Source organism: Staurois parvus, unplaced genomic scaffold, assembly GCF_062004578.1.
Source record: "Staurois parvus isolate SC_StPar_1 unplaced genomic scaffold, SC_StPar_1.0 ptg000450l, whole genome shotgun sequence".
Taxonomy (NCBI): Eukaryota; Metazoa; Chordata; class Amphibia; order Anura; family Ranidae; genus Staurois; species Staurois parvus.
In genome coordinates this window covers 916166-944162 of record NW_028318246.1, presented here as the reverse complement: position 1 = coordinate 944162, position 27997 = coordinate 916166, and the positions used below count along the sequence as shown (strand labels likewise).

The following is a 27997-nucleotide window of genomic DNA, read 5'->3' as shown; positions in this document are numbered from 1 at the left end:
ACAGGCGATATATTTAATCACTGTGGAATATACAACATACAGTATAGTACTTACAGCCAAGCACTGCAAGGACATTAAATACCGCATAGTATATACAGTAAATCAGAGTGCAATATACAATGTACAGCAGTTTATTTGGCAGAGCAGTGTGGAATAAATAACAAACTGCACAGTGAATAAAGCCAAGCTGTGTGTTTAGAACACAGCAAATAAGTGGAAGAATGTGGCATATTTAAACAATTAATGTACAATTAATATAAACTGCACGGTAAAGGTTAAACATACAGTTTATGGGAAGTGCCTGGAAAGGGTTTTGCATGCAGCATCCTGGCTGGCATAAAAATGTGGAGAAAAATATAAAGGCTGTGAATTAAAAAAGGAACTCATATATCAAATGTATTAACTACATACCATTATTACAATACAATATTTTTAATAGCAGTGGTCCTTTAAGAAGCCTTCTCTCCGACTGTTTTTATTAATTTTAACATTCCAAATTTTTCAAGAATGTCATGCACTCTTTACTTTAATAAAAGTACAAGAAAGAAAGAAATCTACATAAAAAGGACAAACAAATTGCTAGGAAGTGATTCAAAAAGCAGGACCCAAAAAATCAGTACATCCTTAATGTTCTGAGCATGGAGTAACTTTGTATGAACACAGTAATGACTGAGAACATTTGCTTTCCATTTGATGTTTTATTACAATTAACATTGAATTCATTACTTAGGAATATTAACTAGAAAGACAGCATCGTTAGCAGGACTAAATACAATTGCTTTACAATACCAGATTTTAAAATCCCCTCGATTAATGAAAAAATAACTATGAGATTGAACTCGGCTGTCATGTGTAAAAAAAGGAATTAAATTGCTTCTTTCTAGATGAATCCTTAACATTTTCCTGGCCATATGGACACTGTAAAAAGAGAAAATGGATTATTATTATTTATCAGTTTATGGCATTAAACCACATCACACAAAATCCAGCACTGCAGTCTCCCTCTAGTTTAGGAATATCAAATGAAAATAGCATAGCGATTTTGTGAAGATCCTATACATAATACAGAATTCCTAATTTTTAACACACTTTGTACCAGCTGCATATTTGTTTTTAATTTTTTGGGAAGTTTAAATAAAAATAATTATGTGTAATCTAGGATGAATATCTGGACAAAACGTAAAATGCAACAAACTAATGCTGCAACACAAACAAACAGAGGTCCCCTACATCCAAATCAATCTATAGCTAGAGATGGCAAATAGATGACTTATTAAGATTTGTTTGCTCTCTAGAGCAGTGAATACAGAAACCTTTACATTATCAAGGTTATGTTAAAAGACACATAAGGATCTGTTTAAAAAAATTCTGCTTTGCGAATGTCTCATCATTCGTGCAAATGTAACAAACAATACCTGCAATGTTTGTAAAATGTGTGTAATGTCAGTTTCTATCTGTTGCTTTTCACTGGGCAAACGAAACATTCCCTAACATTCGATCCTAAGAAAAAAATAACCGTAAGAACATTTGAACATAAAAGTTAAGGAACATTCACCAATAAAGAAAACAGCCTAACTCTATAGAGAATAAGAACATTCAACCATCTTATTTGTAGTGCAAAAAAAAATAGAATCTTTAAAATGCACTGTACACTGTAATGCACTGGACACCGCAATGCACTGTACTCTAACGCACTGGACACCAAAATGCACTGTGCTTTGTAACACACTGTACTCTGATACAGTGGACACCACAATGCACTGTAGTCTGTAATGCACTATACTCTGATACACTGAACACTGCAATGCACTGAACACTGTAACGCACTGGACACCAAAATGCACTGTACTCTGTACCGCACTGGACACTGCAATGCACTGTACACTGTAACGCACTGGACACCAAAATGCACTGTACTCTGTACCGCACTGGACACCAAAATGCACTGTACTCTGTACCGCAATGCACTGTACACTGTAACGCCCTGGACGCCGCAATGCACTGTACACTGTAACGCCCTGGACACCGCAATGCACTGTACACTGCAACATACTGTACACTGCAATGCACTGTACTCTGATACACTGGACACCACAATGCGCTGTACACTGATACACTGGACACCACAATGCACTGTACTCTGTAACACACTGTACACTGATACACTGGACAACGCAATGCACTGTACTCTGTAACGCACTAAACTCTGATACACTGGACACCGCAATGCACTGTACTCTGTAACGCACTATACTCTGATACACTGGACACCGCAATGCACTGTACACCAACGCACTGAACATCGCAATGCACTGTACCTGGTGTGCTCTCCTCTCTTGTTGCTCCTCTGGCTGCAGCAGGTGAAATCTGGGGCTTCCAGGCTGCCACTCACTGGGTCCCCGCAACCAAGGACCCAGCGAGCAGCCTAGCCATTTGTCGGCCGGCGCCGTGCTTTTTTTTCCCCTAATTTTTTATTTGTCGGCTGGCCCAGCGGGCTGGATAAATGTCTCTGGTGGGCCCTATCCAGCCCATGGGCCATAGTTTGAGAACCCCTGCCCTAGACCTCTTTGTTACTTGTCTTTGGACTCGTTCTATCAGATCAATATTATTTTGTAAGTGAGGTCTCCAGACCTCCTGCCTCTGTTGCTGACTCTGCCCATTTGTATTGCTGTCTTGTTTGCCGCCTGCCCTGACCTCTAACTATTCTCTTGCCTGCCACAATCTCTGCCTGGACACCGACTATTCTCTTGCCTGTGGCCTGCCTTGGCCTGTACTCTGACTACTGTCTGGTGGCTGCCATGACCTCAGCTAAGACACCTACCCTTTGACATATCACACTACTGTCTTAACAGTGAAGTTATCCCATTCCTGTGTCCTCTTGGTGGGGTTATCCTTAGGACCGCAAACTGGTGTCATTTTGCAGCAAAGTACCTCAGGGGACACTAGGGTCACTGGCATACCACTCTTTTGCAAGGTGCTCAGGTGAAGACTGAGTGAGCTGTCCCTTAGACTTTACACCTTGGGTGAGACTGTGTGACCTACAAGGGAACCAACCCTAAAAGTTTGGTGAAGACCAGGCTGTCACACAAACTCTCTGCCTTGGGTGAGTCTGTGTCAGGATGTGTCAGGCCTAAAATGCAATGTGTCCTAAAGTAATAGGATCTGTTCATAAGCAAGTGATGCCACTCTGATGTATATATTCTCTTATGGATAAAAAGTAATTGGTGATACTCAGAAAATAAGTTTTAAAAAAGGGAAGGATATGGGTAACTTTAAAGAGTGTACTGGTAGCAGAAATCTAGTAATAGTACTCAGGCTGCTGTTTTGGCATTACCCACGTTAATTTACTTGTACAATGTACTTGTATTTGTTCTCTGTAACGCTAGAAGTACTTACATGCCTACATGCACTCCCACAGCATTTGCCTCTTTTCAAATGAGCTATTCTTGTGAAAACAAAATATCCAGTAATGGGATCGGAGTATCCTTCTTGACCTGCCTTAAAACACAAAATGTTTCATGTTAATTCCATGTATTGATTTCTTCTGAAAATAACCTAAAATGTATCTATAACCAATACTTAAACAGTAAAATAATGCCTAATTGGGGCAGTGTTAATTTTGACGTCAGAATTTGTTTTAGTCATAGTCTTTTAAATAAAATGTCATTTTAGTTTTAGCCATATTTTAGTCATCTGAATTGTTTTAGTTTTAGCCGTACTTTAGTTGACTAAAATATGCTGTACATTTTAGTTGACTAAAATTTAATGGGTTTAGTTAAATTATAATGCATTATTTAAGCATCTTTCTAGAATTACCAAACTCATTATAAACTCATTTTTTAAAATATAAAAAAAAACAAAAAAAACTGTATACTCTATTGGCTGTAATGCCATTGCACATATTACCTGAATATATTACCAACATTAAATATTAGGCTCTGGTTATGCTGGAGTTTTCTGCCAACTCCTGGTGGAAACGTCCAGTGTACATAGGAGTATTTTAATACACTTGTTTGCATGAGGCTATCTGGTATTTACATGACAGTTTATCTAGTTAATCTAGCATACCATGTGGGTTTTTATGCAACCTTCCTTCCTACGAACTACATTTTACTCTGCAAATCTGTAAATCTAGTCTCAGGAGATCTCAAAAAAACAAATAACTACTAACTTCACAAAGGAAGTTGGCCTGGTATACTCAGGAGCTACTAGATCAGATGTAATAGGCGGATGGGCTGGGTAAAGTTTCAAGGTGCATTCATACCTGTGAGTGCACCCTGGCCACCATTAGCTGCGAGTAGGCAACCCCACTGAAAGCAACGGGAGGCTGCCAGCTCTCCCAGCTAATCATGCCCACTCACATGTAATCTCTCAAGAAGCAATTACATGAGTAATCGACCTTGGACGTAGATTGCTTGCTTTCAATGGGGCTGCCTATTCATGGGAACCCCCACTGAGGTTCTCGCAGCTGTTCTCGCAAATGTGAATGCACCCTTAAATGATACATTTTGCTTTTGACTGCAGTATATACTTTATAAAGTTCCTTTGTACTAGATAGCAGCAGTAAATGACATGACCAATACACTAGGAAATCAGAAGATGAATGTTTCAATGCTAAAGTGTATCCATTTTGATAAACATTCTAAAATCCAATGAAGCACAAAACATGCAAAAAATTTGGATTCTGCACAGGTGTAAATGAAAACATACGCTGGCAGAAAAGTCTTGAAATTGACTGCAGGCAAAAATGCCATTTTCACAGGGCAGTCTTCATACTAAAAGTGGTATTAAACCCAAAACCGAAAATGCAATATATTACAGATTATCAATTTTTAAACGTGGTGGCTGTGTTAGCCTTTTTTTTCTATTTTCACCTAAAAACACACTTCCTTTCTTAGGGTGTCTCCCCCATAGACAGAGGAGCAATGAAGACACTCTTATTGTCACACTGGGGAGAGGGTATTATCAGACTAGTAGAGTTACATGGACTTGACTAAAAAATTAAAACGGAACTCCAGATAATACCTTTAAACGGTTACAGCAACAGTTTTTTCTTTTTGGGATAAAGGTTTTACATAAATAAATAGAAGTTGTCCATTGTAAGCACCCCTGTCAATGGCAAATGGTTTGTCTAAACCCCCTAATTGCCACTTGTGCTGGACAGCTTGTTCTGTAAAAGGAAACTGAAAAATATCAGACTTAATGGCTGGATCAGCAGGTGCATATAAATGAAAAAAGAAAAATAATGAAGGCACCGCATCTTAGAATTAGTAAGCTGCAATATATAACATTTTAGTTTTTGAGCTTAATACCACTTTAAGGGCCCATTTAAATATAGGCGTTTTTGTAGAGTTACTTTTTTTTCATAGAGTTAGGCAGGTGTATTGTCATGCTTCAACATGAATTTCCTTTGTGCACTGGCATGCATTTTGAGGCATGTTTTAACATGCTATAAATTCGCTCTGTGCCATGGTATGGCACAGAGCGGCTACTTACCTCCTCTTTTGGGGTCCCTGTTTACTCTTCTTTTGTGTGCACCTCCATAGCAAGCTGCTTGTTTTTGGGGCACACCTGTGGGCTCTTATCTCAAAAAGTAGTGTTGCCAAGTGTATACATATAAAAAACAGTGCTCAAACAATTACACCCTGTTCCAAATTATTATGCAAATTATATTTTTCTCTTTACCTAAATAATTGATGTAAATAACAGTCAGCATAATTCTCATATTATCAACTATTAAGAGTACAATTCAAATTTTATTGAACAAACCTCCTAATGATAACAGGATTTTTTTTAAAAATAAAAAACTTACAATGCACTGTTCCAAATTATTACGCACAGTAAGTTTCAAAACACTTTATAGGTTGTAAAGAACTGAAAATTGTCATTTGTTGTGTTTGCAGCATATTTACTGAAATCAAAAGCCATTTCAATCAAACTTTTAACAACATTTTAACTTTTTAAACATTTTAACAGGTCACGTTACATTTTAACATAGGACCCCTTATTTGATAGCAGCTTCGCAAGTCTTGGATCCATTGAACTTGTGACTTTTTGGACAGTTTCTGCTTGAATTTGATTGAAAGATGTCAGAATAGCCTCCCAGAGCTGCTATTTGGATGTTAACTGCCTCCCACCCTCATAGATCTTTTGCTTGAGGATGCTCCAAAGGTTCTCAATAGGACTGAGGTCAGGGGAGGATAGAGACCACACCATGACTTTCTCTCCTTTTATCCTCATAGCAGCCATTGATGCAGAGGTATTCTTTGCAATATGAGATGGTGCATTGTCATGCATGAAGATGATTTTATTACGGAAAGCATAGTTCTTCCTTCTGTACCAGGGAAGAAAGTGGTCAGTCATAAACTCCACATACTTTGCAGAGGTCATCTTTACACCTTCGGGGACCCTAAAGGGGCCGACCAGCTCTGTTCCCATGATTCTGGCCCAAAACATGACTCCACCACCGCCTTGCTGACATCGCAGCCTTGTTGGAACAGGGTGGCCATCCACCAACCATCCACTACTCATCCATCTGGACCATCCAGGGTTGCACGGCACTCATCAGTGAACAGGAATGTTTGAAAATTAGTCTTAATGTATTTTTCTGCCCATAGCAGTCGTTTCTGCTTGTGAGCATTGGTTAGTGGTGGCCGAATAGAAGGTTTATGCACAGTTGCAAGACTCTGGAGGATTCTACACCTTGATGTCCGTGGGACTCCAGAGGCACCAGCAGCTTCAAATATCTGTTTGCTGCTATGTAATGGTATTTTAGCAGCTGCTCTCTTGATCCGATGCATGGATCTGGCAGAATATCAAGGTCCTACCTTTCCTCAGGGCTTGTGCTGCTCCATGTGCTGGCATCCATCTTAGGTCTGCAAAGCATTGTGGGATCCTTTATGCTTTCAGCCCTCTGCGGCTCCTCCCAGGAGTTGGCGGCTTATCACATTTAAGTCTGTTTGCAGCTGTCCATTGCATTCGTGTCCTGTCTGTTGCACAGCAGCAAGCTCCTGTTCAGTTAACTCTTTGCTCTCCTGGATACCGACTCGGCTCTGACGACCATTCTTCCTGGCTTCTGACCCCGGCTCTGGCGACCATTCTTTCTGGCTTCTGACCCTGGCTCTGGCGACCATTCTTCCTGGCTTCTGACCAGGGCTTTGGCTACGATTCCTGCTGGTTCTCGACTTAATTATCCTGGAAGACAACCTCGGCAGGAGAACTTCTGTCCTACCAAGTCATCCATTGTTGCTGTCGGACTTGCATAGACTTTTGCCTTGTTTCTGTGTAAATAAACCTACCTTTAATCGCACCTCCTTGTGTGTCTGGCTCCTCGCTCCCTGACACAGAAATCTTCCTCAATGTGCCTTTATCTGCACAAACCCGTCTGTGCTCTGAATCAACCACAAATCTCTTAATAGTGCGATGATCACGCTTACGTTTTCGTGAAATATCTAATGTTTTCATACCTCGTCCAAGGCATTGAACTATTTCACTCTTTTCGGCAGCAGAGAGATCCTTTTTCTTCCTCATATTGCTTGAAAATGGTGCTCTGCTTAATAATGTGGAACACCCTCCTTTAGTAGTTTTTCCTTAAATTGGGCTCACCTGCCAATCTAATTATCACAGGTGTCCGAGATTGTTTTCAGTGATCAAAAGAGCCCTGACACACAATGCCATCCATGAGTTAAACTAAAAAACAAAATAATTTAATCTTTGTGACACTTAAATAGAATTTGCATAATAATTTGGAACACAGTGTAGATATATAAATACCACAGTCCAACATAAATTAAAGCTCATAAAGCCCACCATGAATGAAATGAATTCTCTTCATACCCCAAACGTGCACCAGCCATCTTATAGTCATGCAGCAGCTTACCAGGCAATCAGACCCCACATCACAAGAGGTCTGACAGCACTTTTAGATGACAGATCCCAGCTGGATGGATGTTACCAGCTTTCACTCACTCACAGCTGATTGTGCTTTGAATCTCTCTCCCCAGTGGCATGCCCCAAACAATCACTGGATGCGCCTCTTATAAAAATGCCTCAGCACCACAAAGAGATACCAAGGGAAAAGCAAGGAAATCCCATAGTGCAGTACAGGTAAAACACTGTTTACTACAAAACTCAGTGGGTACTCACAAGTGCTAAAAGATTACAGCATGTCAGAGACACTCGCCGGCTCTCCGGACAGATGTGATGATGTCATCACTAGGCTCCTCCCTACACGTTTCGTCCAATGGGACATCTTCTAAGGGCATTGGAAGTCCTGTTACTTTTTCCTTGGTATGTCGTTGTGGTGCTGAGGCATTTTTATATGATGACCATCCAGTGATTGTTTGGGGCATGCCGCTGGGAAAAGAGAGAGATATTCAAGGCACAATCAGCTGAGGTGGAGCGAAAGCTGGGACCATCCATCCATCCAGTCGGGATCTGTCATCTAAAAGTGCTGTCGGACCTCATGTAATGTACGGTCTAATTGTCTGGTAAGCTGCTGCATGACCATAAGATGCCTGGTGCACATTTGTGGTGTGAACAGAATTCATTTCATTCACAGTGGACGTTATAAGCTTTAATCTACATTGGACTGTGAAGTTTATATACAATATTTCAGAGAAGTGAGTACACCCCTCACATATTTGTAAATACTTTATTATATCTTTTCATGTAAAAACCATGAAGAAATGACACTTTGCTACAATGTAAAGCAGTGAGTGTACAGCTTGTATAACAGTGTAAATTTGCTGTCCCCTCAAAATAACTCAACACACAGCAATTAACCTCCCTAGCGGTTTTCCTGAGTCTGGCTCGGGGTTAAATCTAGCTGTTAAAAGCGGTAACCCCAAACCAGACTCGGGCTCACCGCAAACTAAGTACCTGGTGCTGATCAGTGTCCCGGGTCCTGCGCTGCCAGCAGCCATCCCCTCCCTCCGTCCGTCCCCAGTCTCCTTCCCTGCTTCCCTGGTATCTCACGCTGATCAGTGTGATCAGCGTGAGTCTGCCGTGCTGTGCCGTCGGGGGGGGGGGCTTGTGGGAGGCGGGAGTTATAAAAATAGATCAGTGTCAAAATAAAGTGTTACTCTAGTGCATACATTGTAACTTTACCTCAGGTATTTCCGTAGTGCAGTTTTTCAGTTTCTGTGACTAAAACGGTTTTGTGCTCATGGCTTTCAAAAAGCGTCTCGCTAGCTCCAAAGCGGTTTATGATGAGCTAGCGAACAGCGACAGTGAGGAGCTACTTGAATTGATAGCGACTCCTGTGGCGATTTGTCTTCAGACTCCGAAAGTGAAGATAGCAGTGAATCTGAGATTGACATGAGTGATCTGCGCACGTGGTGCACTATTGATTGCGATACGCCAGCACCGCCAAGATTTCCATTTACCGGAGCACCTGGTATGAAAATCCACGTTGAAGGTGACAACCCCTTGGCGTAATTGGAATTGTTCCTGACTGACGAGGTTATTGAAATTATCGTGACAGAGAGAAATAGATAGGCACACAGCTGGTTTTCACGAAGCAGAAAGTGGGAACCTGTCACCAAAGCGGACATTTGTTTCTCGGCCTAATTATTCTGCAAGGAGTGGTGGGGAAACTGCTGCAGAAGTGGTACTGAACCACAAACAAAATGCTCTCCACGCCGTTCTTTGGCACCGTCATGTCGGAGTATAGCTTTTCCCTCATTATGAAATTTTTGCACTTTGCAAATAATGAGGATTTTGATGAATCGACTCATCCGGCTCCCAAGCTAAAAAAAAAAGCTAAAAAAAATTTGGGAAGTCTCCCAAATAATTGTAAGAAATTTCCAGCAGAGCTGTGCCAGAGAGAGACATCAGCATAGACGAAAGTCTAGTAGCCTACAAAGGAAGGTTCAGCTGGATACAGTATATCGTGTCCAAAAGAGCACAATTTGGCATCAAATCCTACCTGCTGTGTGAATCCTGTACCGGCTACATCTGAAACAGTTTATACACCAGCAAAGGCGCAAAATTTGATCCCAAGTACAGCAACTACGGAATGGCAACATCTTCTGTCCTGTCACTGATTGAGCCCCTGCTAAACTAAGGCTACTGTGTAACAACGGACAATTTCTATATCTCTCCAGAACTTTACAAGGTTCTTCTTCAGCACAAAACGGATGCCTATGGAACTGTTCGGGCTAACCGGCGCAACCTGACATCAATGTTTGCAAAAAACAAACTGAAGTCGGGAGAATTAGTTGCCTGGCAGAAAGGCAAAATGATGGCACTGAGATGGCGGGACAAGAAGGATGTGTGCCTAATGAGTACCGTTCACAATGCCTCCACAGTGATGGCACAAACAAAAATGGGAAAAACATCCAGAAGCCCCAGATTGTCACTAACTACAACAGCACCATGGGAGGTGTCGACAGAAGTGACCAAACTATGACTTTCTATCCGGCAATGAGAAAGCAGCAGAGGAAATACTACAAAAAGATTTTCCCGGCATCTTCTGGAACAGTTTTTGTGGAATGCCTATATTCTGTTCCGCAAAAACAGTGACAAGACTGGTTCAAGCGGACTTTATATGGAAAGTGGCAGAATCCATTTTCATCAAGCATTAAACACCATCAGTGTCTGTGGGTAGATCCGGACGACGTGCTGTGGGAGTTGTCAACCCAGAACATCTGAATGGACGTCATTTTATGGACCACATCCCACCAACCCAAAAAAAGGCAGCATCTATACGGATGTGCGTGGTATGTTGCTCTCGGCGAGATGAGTGGAAAAAAAATCCGCGAGGAAACAAGCTTCCACTATCCTGATTGCGATGTCGGACTTTGTGCAGTCCCATGTGTAACAGCGTATACCCAGAGATGGACGCGGTTCAACCATTTTGGTTTCAACCTCCATCTTGGCAAAGGGGTTAACTGTCCTGACACATATATTTCTCCCTTATCCTTCCCCCACCCCTCCCTCTCACTGAGAGGAGACATCTGGCCAGTGTGTGTGTGTGTGTGTGTGTGTACTGTTCATGGGTCACTGGCCGGCCAAGGCATCTCTAGCTAGGTGCCGAGATGTCTGTGAAAGCTGTATCCTTTCTCACCTAGGAAGAGATAGGACCAGCTTTCCCAAGAGAGCTGGTCTCACTGGCCAAAGTACCTGCGTAATTTCACGCCTCGTAAAGGGATAGCTGAGCCTTCCCAGGAGTTGAAAGGGACTCTGAGCTAATAAACCTAGCTCAGCGTAGGTGACAGAATTAGATGAACACTTCTCAAATCAATTTTTCCCCTATGTCTCATATCTTGGAATATGAGAGACTTACATAAAAACCGGACACCTCGTCAGATGGCCAATGAGCAGGCGAACAGTTTGATGGGTCACTCGCTTATTTCAGACCATCAGGGAAGCCTAAACATAGAACTCGTGAACCGTGCAATATATAATTTCATAATTCCTATCTAAATAATCCTCAGACTTGTCTTCATAATAATATACCTGCGGGTGGAAGTTATGGACCAGAATATGAATTATGAAAGATGTGGGCTCCAGTTTAGGGTTCCGCCTGATGATCCCTCCCTAAACAGGGGATTGGTCTTTTACTTCAGAACCACCCCCTGCTGGGAAACTTTAAAGCTGTCAAGCCTAAGATTAAGTTAACCTGAAGACATCTCCCATTTTAACATCAATATACCACCTGGGGAGACCTGTGCCTTTCGCTCTGAAACGTGATCTGCTTACATCCAAGGCTTAATGGCAAGTAACTTAACCCTTTAACTTCTCCCTGTTATCTCTTTGCTGTGCTATGCTGTTTTCTGTGTATATATATATATATATATCTTAGTTACATCTTCTCTGTAAATATTTGTATTGCACCTGTTTGACCCTTTTAGTAATAAATCTTTCTTTCTGAAAGTGTTGAACTATTTCTATAGCTCTTAATTGCAATTTACGAATCCCTGCCTTTAAAGAGACGCTACTGTTTGTTTTAACCCTCTGTATAAAAGGCCTGTGTGATGACCGTGTTTTGCAGTCGATTGCATCAACCATTATAGTGTTCAACCATTATAGTGTTATAGCTGAACGCCGGGTTTCCTCTTTCTCTGAATAAAAAGGAGGTGGTGGCAGTGTGAAGGGTTAGCTGCATAGTTAACCTGACCCAGTAACAATCGATTCAGGCTACTGGCACATCGATCTGTATCCATTAGCTGGAAAATTGTTGTGCACCCTGCAAGCTGGGTGTGGCACTGTTACACGCGTCACATCGCGGTTTTAGGTCGGCTAGCCCTTTGGTCACGAGTTTTGATGAGAAGGTCTGGGATCTGACGCCGTGATCGTGACATAATAGACGTCCCAATCGTGGGATCGTCGCATGTTGGTGGTGGCGATCTTGCGCTCCGTGACACCGTGTTTCATAATTTACCACACCCATTTTGTTTTCTAAAACAAAATGAAGTGTCTATATAATATTGTTTGGACAGAGTTCCGTGTGTTTGATTTGATTACATTATTTAATTTATTATTATTTTTTATTATATTATAATTTATGATTTAATTTATTAAACTTTATTGCAAGGATGTCTACTAGACTCTTGTTTAAACAGATTTCAGTGAGTTATTCCTAAAAATTACAGGCCTACAATAAAAAGACATATTTCCATTGAAAACAATGTACTGCTTTTAGCACAGAAATGCTGACATAATCATACCGCTAGGGAGGTTAATGTCTAAACCGCTGGCAACAAAAGTGAGTACACCCCTAAGTGAAAATGTCCAAATTGGGTCCAATTAGCCATTTTCCCTCCCTGGTGTCATGTGACTTGTTAGTGTTACAAGGTCTCAGGTGTGAATGGGGAGCAGGTGTGTTAAATTTGGTGTTATCGCTCTCACTCTCTCATACTGGTCACTGGAAGTTCAACATGGCACCTCATGGCATATAACTCTCTGAGGTATCTGAAAGAAAGAATTGTTGCTCTACATAAAGATGGCCTAGGCCAGTGGTCGGCAAGCCGCGGCTCGCGAGCCACATGCGGCTCTTTACACATTTTAATGCGGCTCTTCTGTGTGCCGGGCGCCCGCTCCCCTCCCTCCTCTCGGGCGGCCAAGGACTCTGCAGCTAGCCCAACAATGATTGGCCAGTCTCGCTGCCACTCACATCCTGATAGCTAGTGATTGGCTGTCAGGATGTGTGTAGGCGGGGCAGCGTGACGAACGTGAGGGGAGCTAGGCTCCTCTCACAGTCCGCCCTGAAGACCGGAACGGCGCGGGGAACACGGCGAGAGGAACGCGTGGAGCAAAGGTAAGTGAATTGACACAGGAGGGACTTGGCTTACTACTTGCTACTTACTTACTACTATTATATGAGGGATGAATTAATATGGGGGATGAATTACTATATGGGGGATGAATTACTATGGGGGATGAATTACTATATGGGGGATGAATTACTATAGGGGGGATGAATTACTATATGGGGGATGAAGTACTATAGGGGGGATGAATTACTATATGGGGGATGAATTGCTATATGGGGGAGGAATTACTATGGGGGATGAATTACTATATAGGGGATGAATTACTATGGGGGATGAATTACTATAAAAACTTATTGAAACTAAAAACAGCGTACCATCCTATGTATTTTCAGTTTTAAAAATGTGGCTCTCAAAATAAATTTCAATCGTGGTTTTGGCGAGATTTGGCTCAGTTGAAAAAAAAGGTTGCCCACCACTGGCCTAGGCTATAAGAAGATTGCCAAGACCGTGAAACTGAGCTGCAGCACGGTGGCCAAGACCATACAGTGGTTTAACAGGACAGGTTCCACTCAGAACAGGCCTCACCATGGTCGACCAAAGAAGTTGAGTGCATTTGCTCAGTGTCATATCCAGAGGTTGTCTTTGGGAAATAATATGCATGAGTGCTGCCAGCATTGCTGCAGAAGTTGAAGGGGTGGGGGGTCAGCTTGTCAGTGCTCAGACCATACGTCGCACACTGCATCAAATTGGTCTGCATGGCTGCCGTCCCAGAAGGAAGCCTCTTCTAAATATGATGCAAAAGAAAGCCCGCAGTTTGCTGAAGACAAGCAGACTAAGAACATGGATTACTGGAACCATGTCCTGTGGTCTAATGAGACCAAGATAAACTTATTTGGTTCAGATGGTGTCAAGCTTGTGTGGCGGCAACCAGGTGAGGAGTACAAAGACAAGTGTGTCTTGCCTACAGTCAAGCATACAGGTGGGAGTGTCATGGTCTGGGGCTGCATGAGTGCTGCCAGCACTGGGGAGCTACAATTCACTGAGGGGACCATGAATGCCAACATATACTGTGACATACTGAAGCAGAGCATAATCCCCTCCCTTCGGAGACTGGGCCGCAGGGCAGTATTCCAACATAATAACAACCCCAAACACACCTCCAAGATGACCACTGCCTTGCTAAAGAAGCTGAGGGTAAAAGGTGATGGACTAGCCAAGCATGTCTCCAGACCTATAATGGTGGCCACACAAAATATTGACACTTTGGACCCAATTTGGACATTTTCACTTAGGGGTGTTGTCAGGGATCCCCTCGATCCCTGCCGCGATGGTCCCGGCGCAGGCGCACTGCTCCGCCCTGTACACGGGCACTAGGTCCGGGCCGGCCGCGGTGTTCGAGTTCGCGCATGCGCAGTAGAAGCCGCGGCCGCCCGCTGGGCACCAATGGCAGCGCAGGGCGGGATATTTAAATGTCCCTGAGCTGTCATTTCGTTGCCTTCTGGTCTTACCTGCTTCCTGTGATTCTGTACCTGTGCCTTGTAAGTTTATTGACCCGGATTGTTCTTGACCTGCTGATTTCTCCTGCCCAGACCCTTGCTTTGCCTGACCTCTCTCCCTGGATGCCCCTCATTAGATCTGACCTCCTGTTGCTGACCTGGCGTGTGACCCGACGATTCTCTGCCTGCTCCCTTGTACCTTACCGTCCTCTATGTTACCAACTCGGCCTATCTGACTTCGCACTTGCTCAGCCATCCATCCATCCCATCGGGGTCACGCGACCTCCTCACATCTGGCTCTCCCTGGTTGGAGCCCCTGGCGAACACCCCTACCACTGACAGGTGTGCTCAGTAGTGGCGACCTGGTCTCGGGGTACTACAAGTCCATCCCCACCATCAAGGGCCCTGGTGAACAAGTACCCTGGGGCTTAGACTCCGCGCTCTGGGCACGCCTGACCAGTGGAGTGCTAGGGGTGCCGCTCGGCGGTCCCTCACAGTACCAGAAGGCCATGACTGAGCCTCGAGGAGGACCCTCCCCGATGGAGGAGGTTTGCAGGCACCTGGCTACCCTGACGCAAGCAGTAAACTCTTTGCAGGACAGATGTTTGCAGATTGAGAATCGGTTTCAGGCCTGCACCATATCTGCTCCTGTTTCACAAGCCCCAGTCCTGCACCTCCGGTCGCAGCAGCCCACGAGTCGGCTCCTGGGCCTTCCGCATCACTCCCTATGGCGGCACCCCGAGTACCCTTACCCGAGCGCTTCCACGGGGATCGCACACGCTTTCGGTCATTCCGTGACTCCTGTCTGCTTTACTTTGAACTGCAACCACGGACCTTTTTGACAGAATCGGTGAAAGTGGGGTTTGTTATCTCCCTGTTGCAGGGTGAACCTCAAGACTGGGCCCACCGACTAAGGGGAAATAATTATCCCCATCTGGTTACGGTTGACAACTTCTTTAACGCTATGGCCATCTTATACGATGACCCACAACGGGCGGCCTCGGCCGAGGCCACATTATACGCACTCCGACAAGGTCGGCGAGCGGCTGAGGAATACGCCTCTGACTTTAGGCGCTGGATGGGAGACACTCGCTGGAACGAGTTCGCACTTGTGCACCAGTTCCGTATGGGCCTATCTGAGGCTCTGAAAGACGAGCTCGCTCAGGTAGAGGTGCCCGAGACATTAGAGGACTTGATTGTACTCACCATTAAAATTGACCGTAGGCTACGGGAGCGCAGATTGGAGAGGTCTGGTCAGGGTCGCGGAAATACCTGGGGGTCATTCCAAGGATCCAGTCAACATACTAGGCCAAACATCCAGAACCTGCCGTCTGAAGATGCTCCCGAACCCATGCAGCTAGGTCTGGCACGGCCTAAACTACCGCCAGAGGAACGCCAGCGCAGACGCTCCCAGAATCTGTGTCTCTACTGCGGTGAAGCCGGTCACATGGTACGTTCCTGCCCGCAGAAACTGAGTAAGTTCACCTCATCTTCTTTATCTATTGGCAATATGAATCCGTCCCAATACTTAGTTGTCCCCCTCTCCTTTCAGCTTTCAGAAAGGACCGTGGAGGTGACGGCCATAGTTGATTCGGGGGCATGCAGCTGTTTTGTGGATATCAATTTTGCTCACCAGCAGGGTATCCCCCTCCGTCCAAAGGAGAAGGGGTTTCACATCTTTTTGGCTGATGGGTCCCGGATAAAGTCAGGGGTGGTTAACCAGGAGACCCCTTCCATTGTGACTTCCATTGCCGGTCAGCACCGGGAACTCCTCCGCCTGGATGCTATTGCATCACCCCTTTTCCCAGTCATTCTGGGGCTCCCATGGTTGCGGGCCCATAACCCCCAAATTGACTGGGAAACTGGGGTTGTCTCGTTCCCTTCCCCATACTGTCAGGAACTGTGCCGAACTTCGGGCCCGGAGGTCCCCCAGGTCCTCCTGTGCTCTGAAGGGGATGCCAGCCTAAAACAAGTAATTCCTGCAGCCTATCATAAGTTTCTTGATGTGTTCAGTGAACGGGGAGCAGATACTCTACCCCCCCACCGCCCATATGACTGTCCTATTGATCTGTTACCCGGTTCTGAAATTCCCTTTGGGCGAATTTTTCCCCTTTCTGAGCTAGAATTAGGGGCCCTGAAGGATTATATTGAGGACAGCCTCCGGAAGGGATTCATCCGTCCCTCCACTTCCCCAGCAGGTGCAGGGATCTTCTTTGTAGAAAAGAAGGACAAGACTTTGAGGCCATGTATTGACTATCGGGAGCTGAATAGGGTCACAATTAAAAATCATTACCCACTACCACTGGTACCAGAATTATTCCAGAGCTTAAAAGCTGCAGTAGTATTTACCAAGCTGGACTTAAGGGGAGCCTACAACTTGGTTCGCATAAGGGAGGGGGATGAGTGGAAAACGGCCTTCCGCACCCGTTTCGGCCATTTCGAATACCTGGTCATGCCTTTCGGGTTGTGCAATGCGCCGGCCACCTTCCAGCACTTTGTAAACGACATCTTTAGGGACTTCCTGGACATCTTTGTCATCGTCTACTTAGACGACATTTTGATTTTCTCATCCTCCCTGGGGGAGCACAGGGTACATGTAACAAAGGTGTTGGGGCGGTTGCGGCAGCACGGGTTGTACGCTAAAGCAGAGAAATGTTGCTTTGAACAGGCTAGCGTTACATTTCTGGGTCTGATTATCTCCACCACGGGGGGTCGCAATGGACCCTCAGAAGGTCTCTGCAATCCTAGATTGGCCTGAACCCACGGACAGGAAAAGCGTCCAATGTTTTATCGGGTTCGCAAACTTCTACCGGACGTTCATCAAGAACTTCTCGGGTCTGGTCTCCCCCATCACTCAGTTAACCAAGCTTGGGACGCGATTCAGATGGACGCCAGAGGCACAGGAAGCTTTTGAAGCACTAAAGAAGTTATTTACCTCGGCACCCATTCTGGGTCATCCCGACGCCTCCCTGCCCTACATCTTAGAAGTAGATGCGTCAGAAAATGCGGTTGGCTCCATCCTTTCCCAGCGAAAGGGCGCCAAGGAATTACTTCACCCAGTAGCATTCTTCTCACGGAAACTTACCCCTGCGGAGAGGAACTACAACATTGGGGATCGAGAACTACTGGCTATCAAGACCGCATTAGAAGAATGGAGGTACCTGCTGGAAGGTGCCTCACATCCCATCCTGATATTCACGGACCACAAGAACCTGGAATATCTGAGGACGGCCAAACGTCTGCGCCCACGACAAGCAAGATGGGCATTGTTTTTCTCGAGGTTCCAGTTCCACATCACATACAGGCCGGGTTCAAAAAACACGAAGCCAGACGCGTTGTCACGTATGTACGAGGACGCCAAGGAGATCCCAGTACCTGACACTATTCTGCCTGCGGGAAACTTCTTGGCCCTTCAGACGAACCTTCGCTCCGAGATCCTGAGAGCGTCCACAGGGATGTCTACCTCCGATGGGGCGCCCCTCCAGAACAAGGGGGGACTCCTATGGAGGGAGGACCGGATTGTGGTGCCGGAGGATGCCCGAACCTTAGTCTTGGGACATTGCCATGACCACCCGATGGCAGGACATTTTGGCCCGGTCAAGACCCTGGAACTTCTCCGACGTTCCTTCTGGTGGCCGGACATGGCCAAGGATTGTAAAAGTTATGTGGGCTCCTGTGCCATCTGCCAGCGGAACAAGCCTTCAAGAAATAAGGCGTGGGGCCTGCTACGTCCATTACCCATCCCTGAACGGCCCTGGCAGAAAATCTCTATGGACTTTATAGTCGAGCTTCCACCTTCACTGGACCACACAGCAATTCTCGTGGTCGTGGACCGCTTATCCAAGGTGGCCCATTTCATTCCTTTACGGAAGACTCCATCAGCAGCCGAGACGGCGCAAGTTTTTATTCGAGAGGTCGTTAGACTGCATGGGGTTCCCGAAGACATCGTCTCGGACCGAGGGGTGCAGTTTACCTCGAGATTTTGGAGGGCATTGTGCAAAGCCCTGGATATCAAGCTATCCCTTTCCTCGGCATTTCACCCTCAGACCAATGGTCAGACCGAAAGGACCAATCAGACCCTAGAGCAATATCTGCGATGCTACACATCATTCTCTCAGGACGACTGGGTGCCACTTCTCCCTTTGGCGGAATTCGCGTACAACAACGCTTGCCATTCAGCAACAGGGCAGTCCCCGTTCTTCTCCAACTATGGGTTTCACCCTGTCTTCCTCCCGGATTTAGTCCCGGAATGCCCTATTCCAGCGACACAGGATGCACTAACCTTTTTCACTTCAAACAATAAAAAACTACAGGAAGCCATCCGTCAAGCCCAAGAAGACTACAAGAGGGCTTTTAATAGGAAGCGAAGAGGGGATCTGGTGTTGCGGCCCGGAGAGAAGGTTTGGCTGGCTACATCAAACTTGAAGATGCTCTGCCTGTCAAAAAAGTTGGGACCTAAATTTATAGGACCTTTTTGCATCAAACGGATGGTCAATGAAGTGGCCTATGAACTTGTTCTCCCTGAGACACTCAAGATCCACCCTGTCTTCCACGTGTCCCTGTTGAAGCCGGTGGTCCCTGATGCCTTCCCGGAACGGGAATCCAGGCCCCCGGAGGCCGTAACGGTTGAAGAGGAAGAAGAATTCGAGGTGGAGGCAATCCTGAAGTGCCGACGAAGGGGGGGCCAGACCCAATTTCTCATCAAGTGGAAGGGCTACGGCCCTGAGGACAATTCGTGGGAACCAGCCCATAATGTCCATGCACCTAGACTTGTCCGGAGGTTTCTTTGTGATCACCCGTGGTGGAGAGATCGGGTGGGCATCCGGAGGTTGCCCGTAGGGGGGGGGCAATGTCAGGGATCCCCTCGATCCCTGCTGCGATGGTCCCGGCGCAGGCGCACTGCTCCGCCCTGTACACGGGCACTAGGTCCGGGCCGGCCGCGGGGTTCGAGTTCGCGCATGCGCAGTAGAAGCCGCGGCCGCCCGCTGGGCACCAATGGCAGCGCAGGGCGGGATATTTAAATGTCCCTGAGCTGTCATTTCGTTGCCTTCTGGTCTTACCTGCTTCCTGTAATTCTGTACCTGTGCCTTGTAAGTTTATTGACCCGGATTGTTCTTGACCTGCTGATTTCTCCTGCCCAGACCCTTGCTTTGCCTGACCTCTCTCCCTGGATGCCCCTCATTAGATCTGACCTCCTGTTGCTGACCTGGCGTGTGACCCGACGATTCTCTGCCTGCTCCCTTGTACCTTACCATCCTCTACGTTACCAACTCGGCCTGTCTGACTTCGCACTTGCTCAGCCATCCATCCATCCCATCGGGGTCACCCGACCTCCTCACATCTGGCTCTCCCTGGTTGGAGCCCCTGGCGAACACCCCTACCACTGACAGGTGTGCTCAGTAGTGGCGACCTGGTCTCGGGGTACTACAAGTCCATCCCCACCATCAGGGGCCCTGGTGAACAAGTACCCTGGGGCTTAGACTCCGCGCTCTGGGCACGCCTGACCAGTGGAGTGCTAGGGGTGCCGCTCGGCGGTCCCTCACAGGTGTACTCACCTTTGTTGCCAGAGGTTTAGACATTAATGGCTGTGTGCTGAATTATTTTGAGGGGACAGCAAATTTACACTGTTATACAAGCTGTACACTCACTACTTTACATTGTAGCAAAGTGCCATTTCTTCAGTGTTGTCACATGAAAAAATAGAATAAAATAGTTACAAAAATGTGAGGGGTGTACTCACTTCTGGGAGATACTGTGTCTAATTCTTTGAGCATTTTTGTATACACTTTTTAAATGACAGTGCGACACAACTTATTGAGATAAGTATACTTTGATATTTCCTGTATAGATATCAGTGAGCATTGCAGTCACTTTAATTTATTTCATATTTTGATTTATGGTGATTTATATAGTTCTCTAGCGCAGGTTACACTTATTATTTGGAATATCTGTGGGCTTGCTCCCAAGCTGGGCTGTGTGCATCTATAGACACACATCGTGGCTCAGCTTTGCACCCTCTCCCTCCTCACAGGATCTGATTGACAGCAGCAAGAGCCAAAAGCTTTTACTGCTGACTCTGTGTCCTGTAAAAGAGGAACACAGACCAGCAGTGCTGCAGACAGGCACAGTGCTGGATTGAGGTGAGAAATGAGGGGGGCGATATTACTACAAAGAATACATTAATAAAAAAATGTCCTGCCTTTGGAACCACTTTATTACCCATTGCCAACACATCAGAATGATGTTATATGCATTTCAATGCATTGTCATTGACTTCTACGAACCACCCTATAGACTAAAATGCAAAAAAGAACTTGGGCACATCTTAGGCCTCATTCACACGGGGTTTACTATACTGTACGCCTGTGCAGGGCACTGTTTACCGGCATAGAGATGCACAGGTGTTCTGTGCTTCCCTGAGCAGGCAGTCACATTGATGACAATTCGGACACAGTGGTTGCACAAGCACAGCACACTGTCTGCGTTTGCGAACACACACTTGCATGCACGTGGATGTCATATTGGGACACAGTGGCTAGATCCATGCAACTGATGTGTCCCAATAGACATTAATGGCCTTTATTTTTAAAACACGCTGCACTGCAGTGCTGAAATGACAACAAACACTATATTTATTAAGGAGAGCTATGACACATATGTTTTAGCATGTCAGGATGTGTGCAGCAATGTAATGGGTCCTGACACAGGCCACTGTCCTCTAATTTTAATTTAAAAAAGGATACAGTAGTGTGAGGTACAATGGTCTCTGCAAGTCTGTGTTTTGTTAACACTGCAGCACTGAAAGCATAGCATGCAGCACTGAAAGAATTAAAAAAAATCAATTCATTACAATTCCAGATATTTCTCTGCAAACAGAATAATATAATCCTCATGCCACATTAATTAGGGTGTGCATGGTCAACTTAAACTTGCAATTGTGTGGGAGAACTGACACTTTGTGAACATTATAAAATTGTTCATGACAAGAAACATGAAAAACGCAGACTAAAATTGAATTACAATTCATTTTCCACCATTCACAGCAAATCACTGAAAGCTTCCATAGGGTCTGGGTTTGGTAAACAATGTAAATGTGTATCAACAGCAAAGTAACAGATACAGTCTGGAAGAAAATCACAAATCTGTGGTTATTTTCTATTCTTCAAATTGTTTAAATCATATTGGCAGCAGAAAAATGTCTCAAAGCTATGCAGCGCTAATGACTGTATACAGATGGCTTCCTAAAGATTATTTATATCAGTCCAACGTATTCCAGAGCGAAGAAGCAACTAAAAATATACCGTATGATCTGTCTTTAAAGCTGAATTGCAAGATACAATGTGCTGTTAAGCAATGCAAACAGGATAAATATTGGAAATAAGTATTCAGTTAATGCAGGAAAACTATTAGATTTTGGATACAAACTTGGGGGTATAAATTCAATCATCTCATGCTGTATATTGCAAGTAAGACCCCAGTCACATGGGCATACTACAACAATGCCCATGCGAGGACCAGATTTGCCTGCATGGGGCGGCACAGGTGTTCCATGTATCCCCATGCAGGCAGTCCTATTCATGTCAATTGGGACAACACAGCAGCTGTCAAAGTGGGAGCACAATCTGTGTCCGTGCCAAACATGGCCCTCGCAAAGTTGTACGTAGTAGTATGCCCATGTGAACAAGCCCTTACATTACCTAACTGAACAGCTCAAAAGTCAGAAAGTGCTTACTTATGTACATTGTTGCATCTTAACACGTACATTGTATTCGCTAAAACGCCCCACTTTCTCCTATTAAAAATAGCAACTGTCCTCATCTTGATTTGAACATTCAACATATCCATTTTTTCTTACATTTTAGTGGGTTGGCAGACTCACAGAAGTCAGTAGCAGCGGATCACAATGCATGTTACATGAAAAGGCAGGTCACCATACTTTAAGATATAAGATATACTGCTACAGGGCGGCACGAGTGCACAAAATCACGTACATACATATTCGCGGCCGTCGTTGTCCATCTCCGGGTCCCGGCCAGTGATTACTTGCCGGCGCCCGGTGATTGCCAAGTATCTCCGACAGGGAGGAGAACTGTTTGTAAACAAAACAGTTCTCCTCCCTGTCAGATCGTGCACACTGCTTTGGATGGGTGTGCACAGCAGTCATGCAAAGCAGTGTGCTTACAGTGACGCACACAGACACAGCCCAATGTAAAACAGCACACAGTTAACCCTTTGATTGCCCCACATTAACCCCTTCCTGCCCAGTGTCATTAGTACAGTGTCAGTGCTTTTTATTAGCACTGATCATTGTATTGGTGTCACTGGGGATGTCAGTGACACCAAGTCAGTTCCCCCCAGTGTCAGAATGCCTACAGCAGTCCCACTATAAGTCGCTGATAGCCGCCATTACTAGTAAAAATAAAAAATAATATTCCAGTATATATACCGCCATTTGAAAACGCTATAGCTTTCATGTAAACCAATCAATTTACATGTATTGGGATTTTTTTTTAGCAAAGACATAGCAGAATACATTTTGGCCTAAATTTATGACGAAATTAGATTTTTTCAGGTTTTTTTTATGGACGTTTAACCACTTGCCTACCAGGCACTTATACCCCCTTCGTGCTCAGGCCAATTTTCAGCTTTCAGCGCTGTTGAATGACAATTGTGCGGTCATGCAACATTGTACCCTTATGAAATTTTTATTTTTTTCACACAAATAAAGCTTTCTTTTGGTTTTATTTAATCGCCGCTGGGTGTTTTATTTTTATAAACAAAAAAAGAGCAAAAAATTTAAAAAAAAAGTTTTTCTTTGTTTCTATTATAAAATTTTGCAAACAAGTAATTTTTTTCCTTCACTGATGTGCATTGATGAGGCTGCACTGATAGGCAGCACTGAGATGGCATGCATAGGCAGCACTGATGGGCACTGATAAGGTGGCACGGATAGGCAGCACTGATGGGCACTGATAGGTGGCATTGATAGGCAGCACTGATGAGCTGGCACTGATGATGCTACACGGATAGGCGACACTGCTGGGCGCTGACTGGTGGCACTACTGGGCACTAATTGGTGACACTGCTGGGCAGCACTGATGGGTACAGGTGGGTGGCACTGATGAGTACAGGTGGGCAGCACTGATGGGCACAGGTGGGCGGCACTGCTGATCACTGATGATCAGTGCCGATCCCTTTGCTGACAAATGTACTTTCCTCATGCTGTGATAGCGTGAGGAAAGTGCAGCCGATAGCCAGCAACTGTATTTACCCGGTGATCTGATGTTTCATTGGACACAGCTGATCACGTGGTAAAAGGCCACTGTGATTGGCCTTTTACTGTATCGCATGATCAGCTGTGTCTGCAAGACACAGTGATCACCAGCGGCGGCGGGTGCGCACTGCGGGGGGCGCGTTCTGGGAGGACGTCTGTGAATTCCCTCCCAGAACTAGACAACCGCGTTGTAGCCGTCTTTCAGCTATAGCACGGTTGGGAAGTGGTTAATAAACAAAAAAGTCAAAAATATTGTTTTTTATCAAAATCGTGGGTATTTTGTTTTTTACAGCGCAAAAAATAAGAAATGCACAGGTGATCAAATACCACCAAAAGAAAGCTCAATTTGTGGGAAAAAAAAGGACGTAAATTTAATTTGGGAGCAGCGTTGCATTACCGCGCAATTGCCAGTTAAAGGAATGCAGCGCCGGAACGCAACAAATGGCCTGGTCAGGAAGGGGGGTAAATCCTCAGGAGGGCAAGTGGTTAAGCACAAACATGTATCTAAATGGGTCCAAAGAGGAGAAATAACCACTGCACATGATGTAACATAGCACAGCGCTGAGATCATGCAAGACCAAGTTGTTTGTGTGTATGGATCTATAGATGATTTTCTCAGGTGTTTGATTAAAGACGCAGAATACAGAAAACTGCCAAAGTGAAACAATCCTGTAGAAGATGCAGTTGTTGGAAATGAAACTTTGTAAACCCTTGGGAATTTTCTTGATTTCTTCATGAATAACTTTTAGAATGTGAATATGATGATGTTAGCCATAATAATAAGGGATATGGAAGCTGTCAATGGTGATCTCTCCTGAAAATGCTATCTGCCTGGATTTCATATTGATCCAGTGGCTTTACCCCTGATCTGAAAGGCACTGATCTGGGACAAGTATAGAGTTCAGGGACTATGACTTGACTCTTAAAGCTGTATGTTTTTTTCACACCCATTTTTGATGCATTTTTTTGTATTTTTATGCATTTTGTGCTATGTGCGAGTTGGTTGTCAAGGAACAGGCGGCTGCCAGCATCCTTAACAACTGATGAGTCAGCAGCTGTCAGTGGGGTTTCCCTCTGACAGCTAAATATAAACTAATCTATTGCCTGCAAGTAAAAAAAAATTAAACAATTGGGGAAAAAAGCAGTGTGGTTCCCCTCCAATCCTTACCAGGCCTTCAGGTCTGATATGCATTTTAAGGGGAACCCTACGCCAACATTTAACAAACGGCATGGGGTACCCCCCAAGATCCATACCGGACCTCAGACCTTATCTGAGCATGCAGCTCAGCAAATCTGGAAGGGGGGGGGGAGACGTGGGCCTTTTCCCCACAACCCTGGGTCGTGGGGGTTTGCAGGGGGGGGATGGGACTTATCAGAATATGGAAGGTTAAAGGGGGCCCCCAGATCCCAGCCCCTCCTTGTGAATGAGTATGGCATTCATAGTACCCCTACTCATTCACCAAAAAGTGCCAGAAGTGAATAAAAAGTCCTTTAATTTAAAAAAAAAAAAAAAGATCACCAAAGTAGATGCAACGTCAATCAGGATGAACGTCGCCTCCACAGACCCAAAGAAAGAAAAAACTCTGTTCCCGATGAACGTTCCCACCGTCTGATAGCTCTTAAATAAGCCAAGGGACAAAGCCAACCAGTAACATCACCTGGTGACCCCACCCCCTTATGACATTGTCACACCAGTATGCCCCAATGACACCGGGTGGCTCCACATCTTGGCTTAAGAGCTGTCAGACGACGGAAGCCTTTCTCGGGAGCGGAGGTTTTTATTTTTTCCTCGGGTCAGCAGCGGCGTTCATGTGATTGACGTTGGGGACAATTTTTGTTCTTTTTTGATAAAAGACTTGTCAAAAAACTGTTGCTGAGTTTTTATTCACATTGGACACTTTTTTTGTGAATTAGTAGGGGTGCTAAGTACCCCATACTCATTCGAATGGGGGGGCGGGATCTGGAGGCCCCCTTGTTAAAGTCACCCCCCAACAGACCCCTACAACTGCAGCCCAGGGTTGTGGGAAAAAGACCCTTGTCCTCATCAACATGGAGACAAGGTGCTTTGGGTCCATGTTGAGGGCATATGGCCTGGTATGGTTAAGGAAGGGGTGCTTGCTTGTTGCCCCCCCCCCCTTTTTTTAATTCTGGTGTGGGGTTACCCTTAAAAACCTTACCAGACCTGAAGGGCCTGGTAAGAATTGGAGAGAGTGATCCCATGCTGTTTTTTTCACAATTTGTTTTTCTAATTGCTGGCAATAGGTCTGTTTATATTCAGGCTGTCAGTGGGGAATCCCGCTGACAGCTGATGACTCATTGGTTGTTAAGGACGCAGCGGCCACCCGCTCCTTAACAACCATGTTGTTTACTGGTTAAGAACGCCTGTGGCCATCCGTTCCTTAACAAACAGCTTAAAGTCACACATAACACAACCAGGCCACATGCCCTCAACATGGGGGGGGTACTTTGAGCCCCCCCCCCCCCAAAGCACCTTGTCCCCATGTTGCAAGGACAAGGGCCTCTTCCCCACAACCCTAGGCTGTGGTTGTGAGGGTCTGCGAGGAGTGACCTATCGGAATCTGGAAGCCCTCCCTAACAAGGGGGCCCCCAGATCCTGCCCCCCCATGTGAATATGAGGTACATAGTAGCCCTACTCATTCACCAAAAAAGTTTCAAAAGTGAATAGAAAACTAAACGACAGTTTTTAAGTCCTTTATTGAGAAAGTAAAAAACAATTGTCCCTCAAAGTAGATCCAGCGTCAATCACAATAAACTCCCACCGCCGACACAAAGAAGAAAAAAATCATTTTTCTAAATTTTTTATTGGATGTTTTATAGCAAAAAGTAAAAAAAAAATTTTTTTCAAAACTGTATTTTTTTGTTTATAGCATAAAAAAATTAAAAACGCAGAGATGACACCACCGAAAGAAAGCTCTATTCGGGGGGGGGGGGGGGGGGGTGGGAATGACACAAATTTCATTTGGGTGCAGCGTTGCATGACCGCGCAATTGTCAAACTAACGCAGCGCAGTATCGCAAAATATGGCCTGGTCAGGAAGGGGGGTAAGTCCTCAGGAGGGTAAGTGGTTTGGGATTTTCTTTACTCTCAGTTCTGATGATAGGACAGGAGATATGTAGACGGTGAATCTCCCTAATGGGGACACAGCCCGCCATATCACCTGACTGAGGTTCTAATCCCTCTCTATTCTGTCCAAAACGAGAAAACATTTTGCCTTTAGTGCCTCCATCCAGCAGTAGAATGTGGCGGCTTTGTATGGAGGAATAGGAAGACTAGTGAGGACTGTATGTCCTATGAGGAGGAGAGCCTCCACACTGTACACGGAGCGCACTCTTACCAGGCAGGCCTCCTCATGAGCCCGCACTATCCGAAGCACCTCAGGATCGGCCTCCTCCCCCCGACCAGGCCCCGGACTTTCCTGCTGCCGCTCCCCGCATGTGTCCTGTGCGGCCGCCATGTCAGAGCTGAGCCATCGTTCCGGCCAGAGGAGGGGGGAGGAGGGAGGCACAGAGCCCCGGACTATGGGGACAACCCGGGACACAGAGCGCCGCACACAGCGAACCAAGGGAACCATCCAGAGGACACGGAGGGTGGACTCCTCCCTCCTCCCCTGTGTGGGCCAACACCCGGCGATATCACTTTGCTATGTGTCATTATAATCCAGGACGGAGGTTGTATGTGACTAGGAAGGATTCCTAACAAGGCCCTGGACTCTATGGAGGCGTATTGTGGTAATAAATAGACTCATTTCAGTCATGTGATAGGATTTTTCAATCCATGAAATTCCTGAAGATGCAATGGAGCTCTGTGCTTTCTCCTATACCGGCGTTTATCAACCAGGGACCCCTACAGCAGGGGTCTCCACACTGAACAAAGGGCCAGTTTTCTGGCTTTCAGACTTTAGGGGGGCCGTACTGTAACCAGTGGGAGTGGAAAATGCTGCAGAAGAAGTGCCCAATCATTGGTGTCAGTGGAAGGATTAGTGCCCTGTT

General features: G+C 45.4%; 1 protein-coding gene across 1 annotated transcript; it reads right to left on the bottom strand.

Moving 5' to 3' along the window:
• Positions 1–115: 115 nt before the first annotated feature.
• CUNH1orf53 (chromosome unknown C1orf53 homolog) lies at positions 116–27615 on the bottom strand. Its single transcript, XM_089688671.1, has 3 exons — positions 27343–27615; positions 3397–3498; positions 116–918 (listed from the first exon to the last, which is right to left on the bottom strand). Exons 1-3 carry the CDS (start codon positions 27577–27579, stop codon positions 847–849), a joined length of 411 nt encoding a protein of 136 aa, XP_089544797.1. The 5' UTR covers positions 27580–27615; the 3' UTR covers positions 116–846.
• Between the last annotated feature and the right edge of the window lie 382 nt (positions 27616–27997).

Bases quoted from the DNA above. Each gene is read 5' to 3' on its own strand.
- CUNH1orf53 (XM_089688671.1), bottom strand. From the start codon at position 27,579: ATGGTTCCCTTGGTTCGCTGTGTGCGGCGCTCTGTGTCCCGGGTTGTC. The intron at 3,499-27,342 runs GTAAGAGTGCGC...TTGTGTTTTAAG, and splicing joins CTCATGAGGAGGCCTGCCTG to GCAGGTCAAGAAGGATACTC. The intron at 919-3,396 runs GTAAGTACTTCT...CTCTTTTTACAG, and splicing joins GTGGGAGTGCATGTAGGCAT to TGTCCATATGGCCAGGAAAA.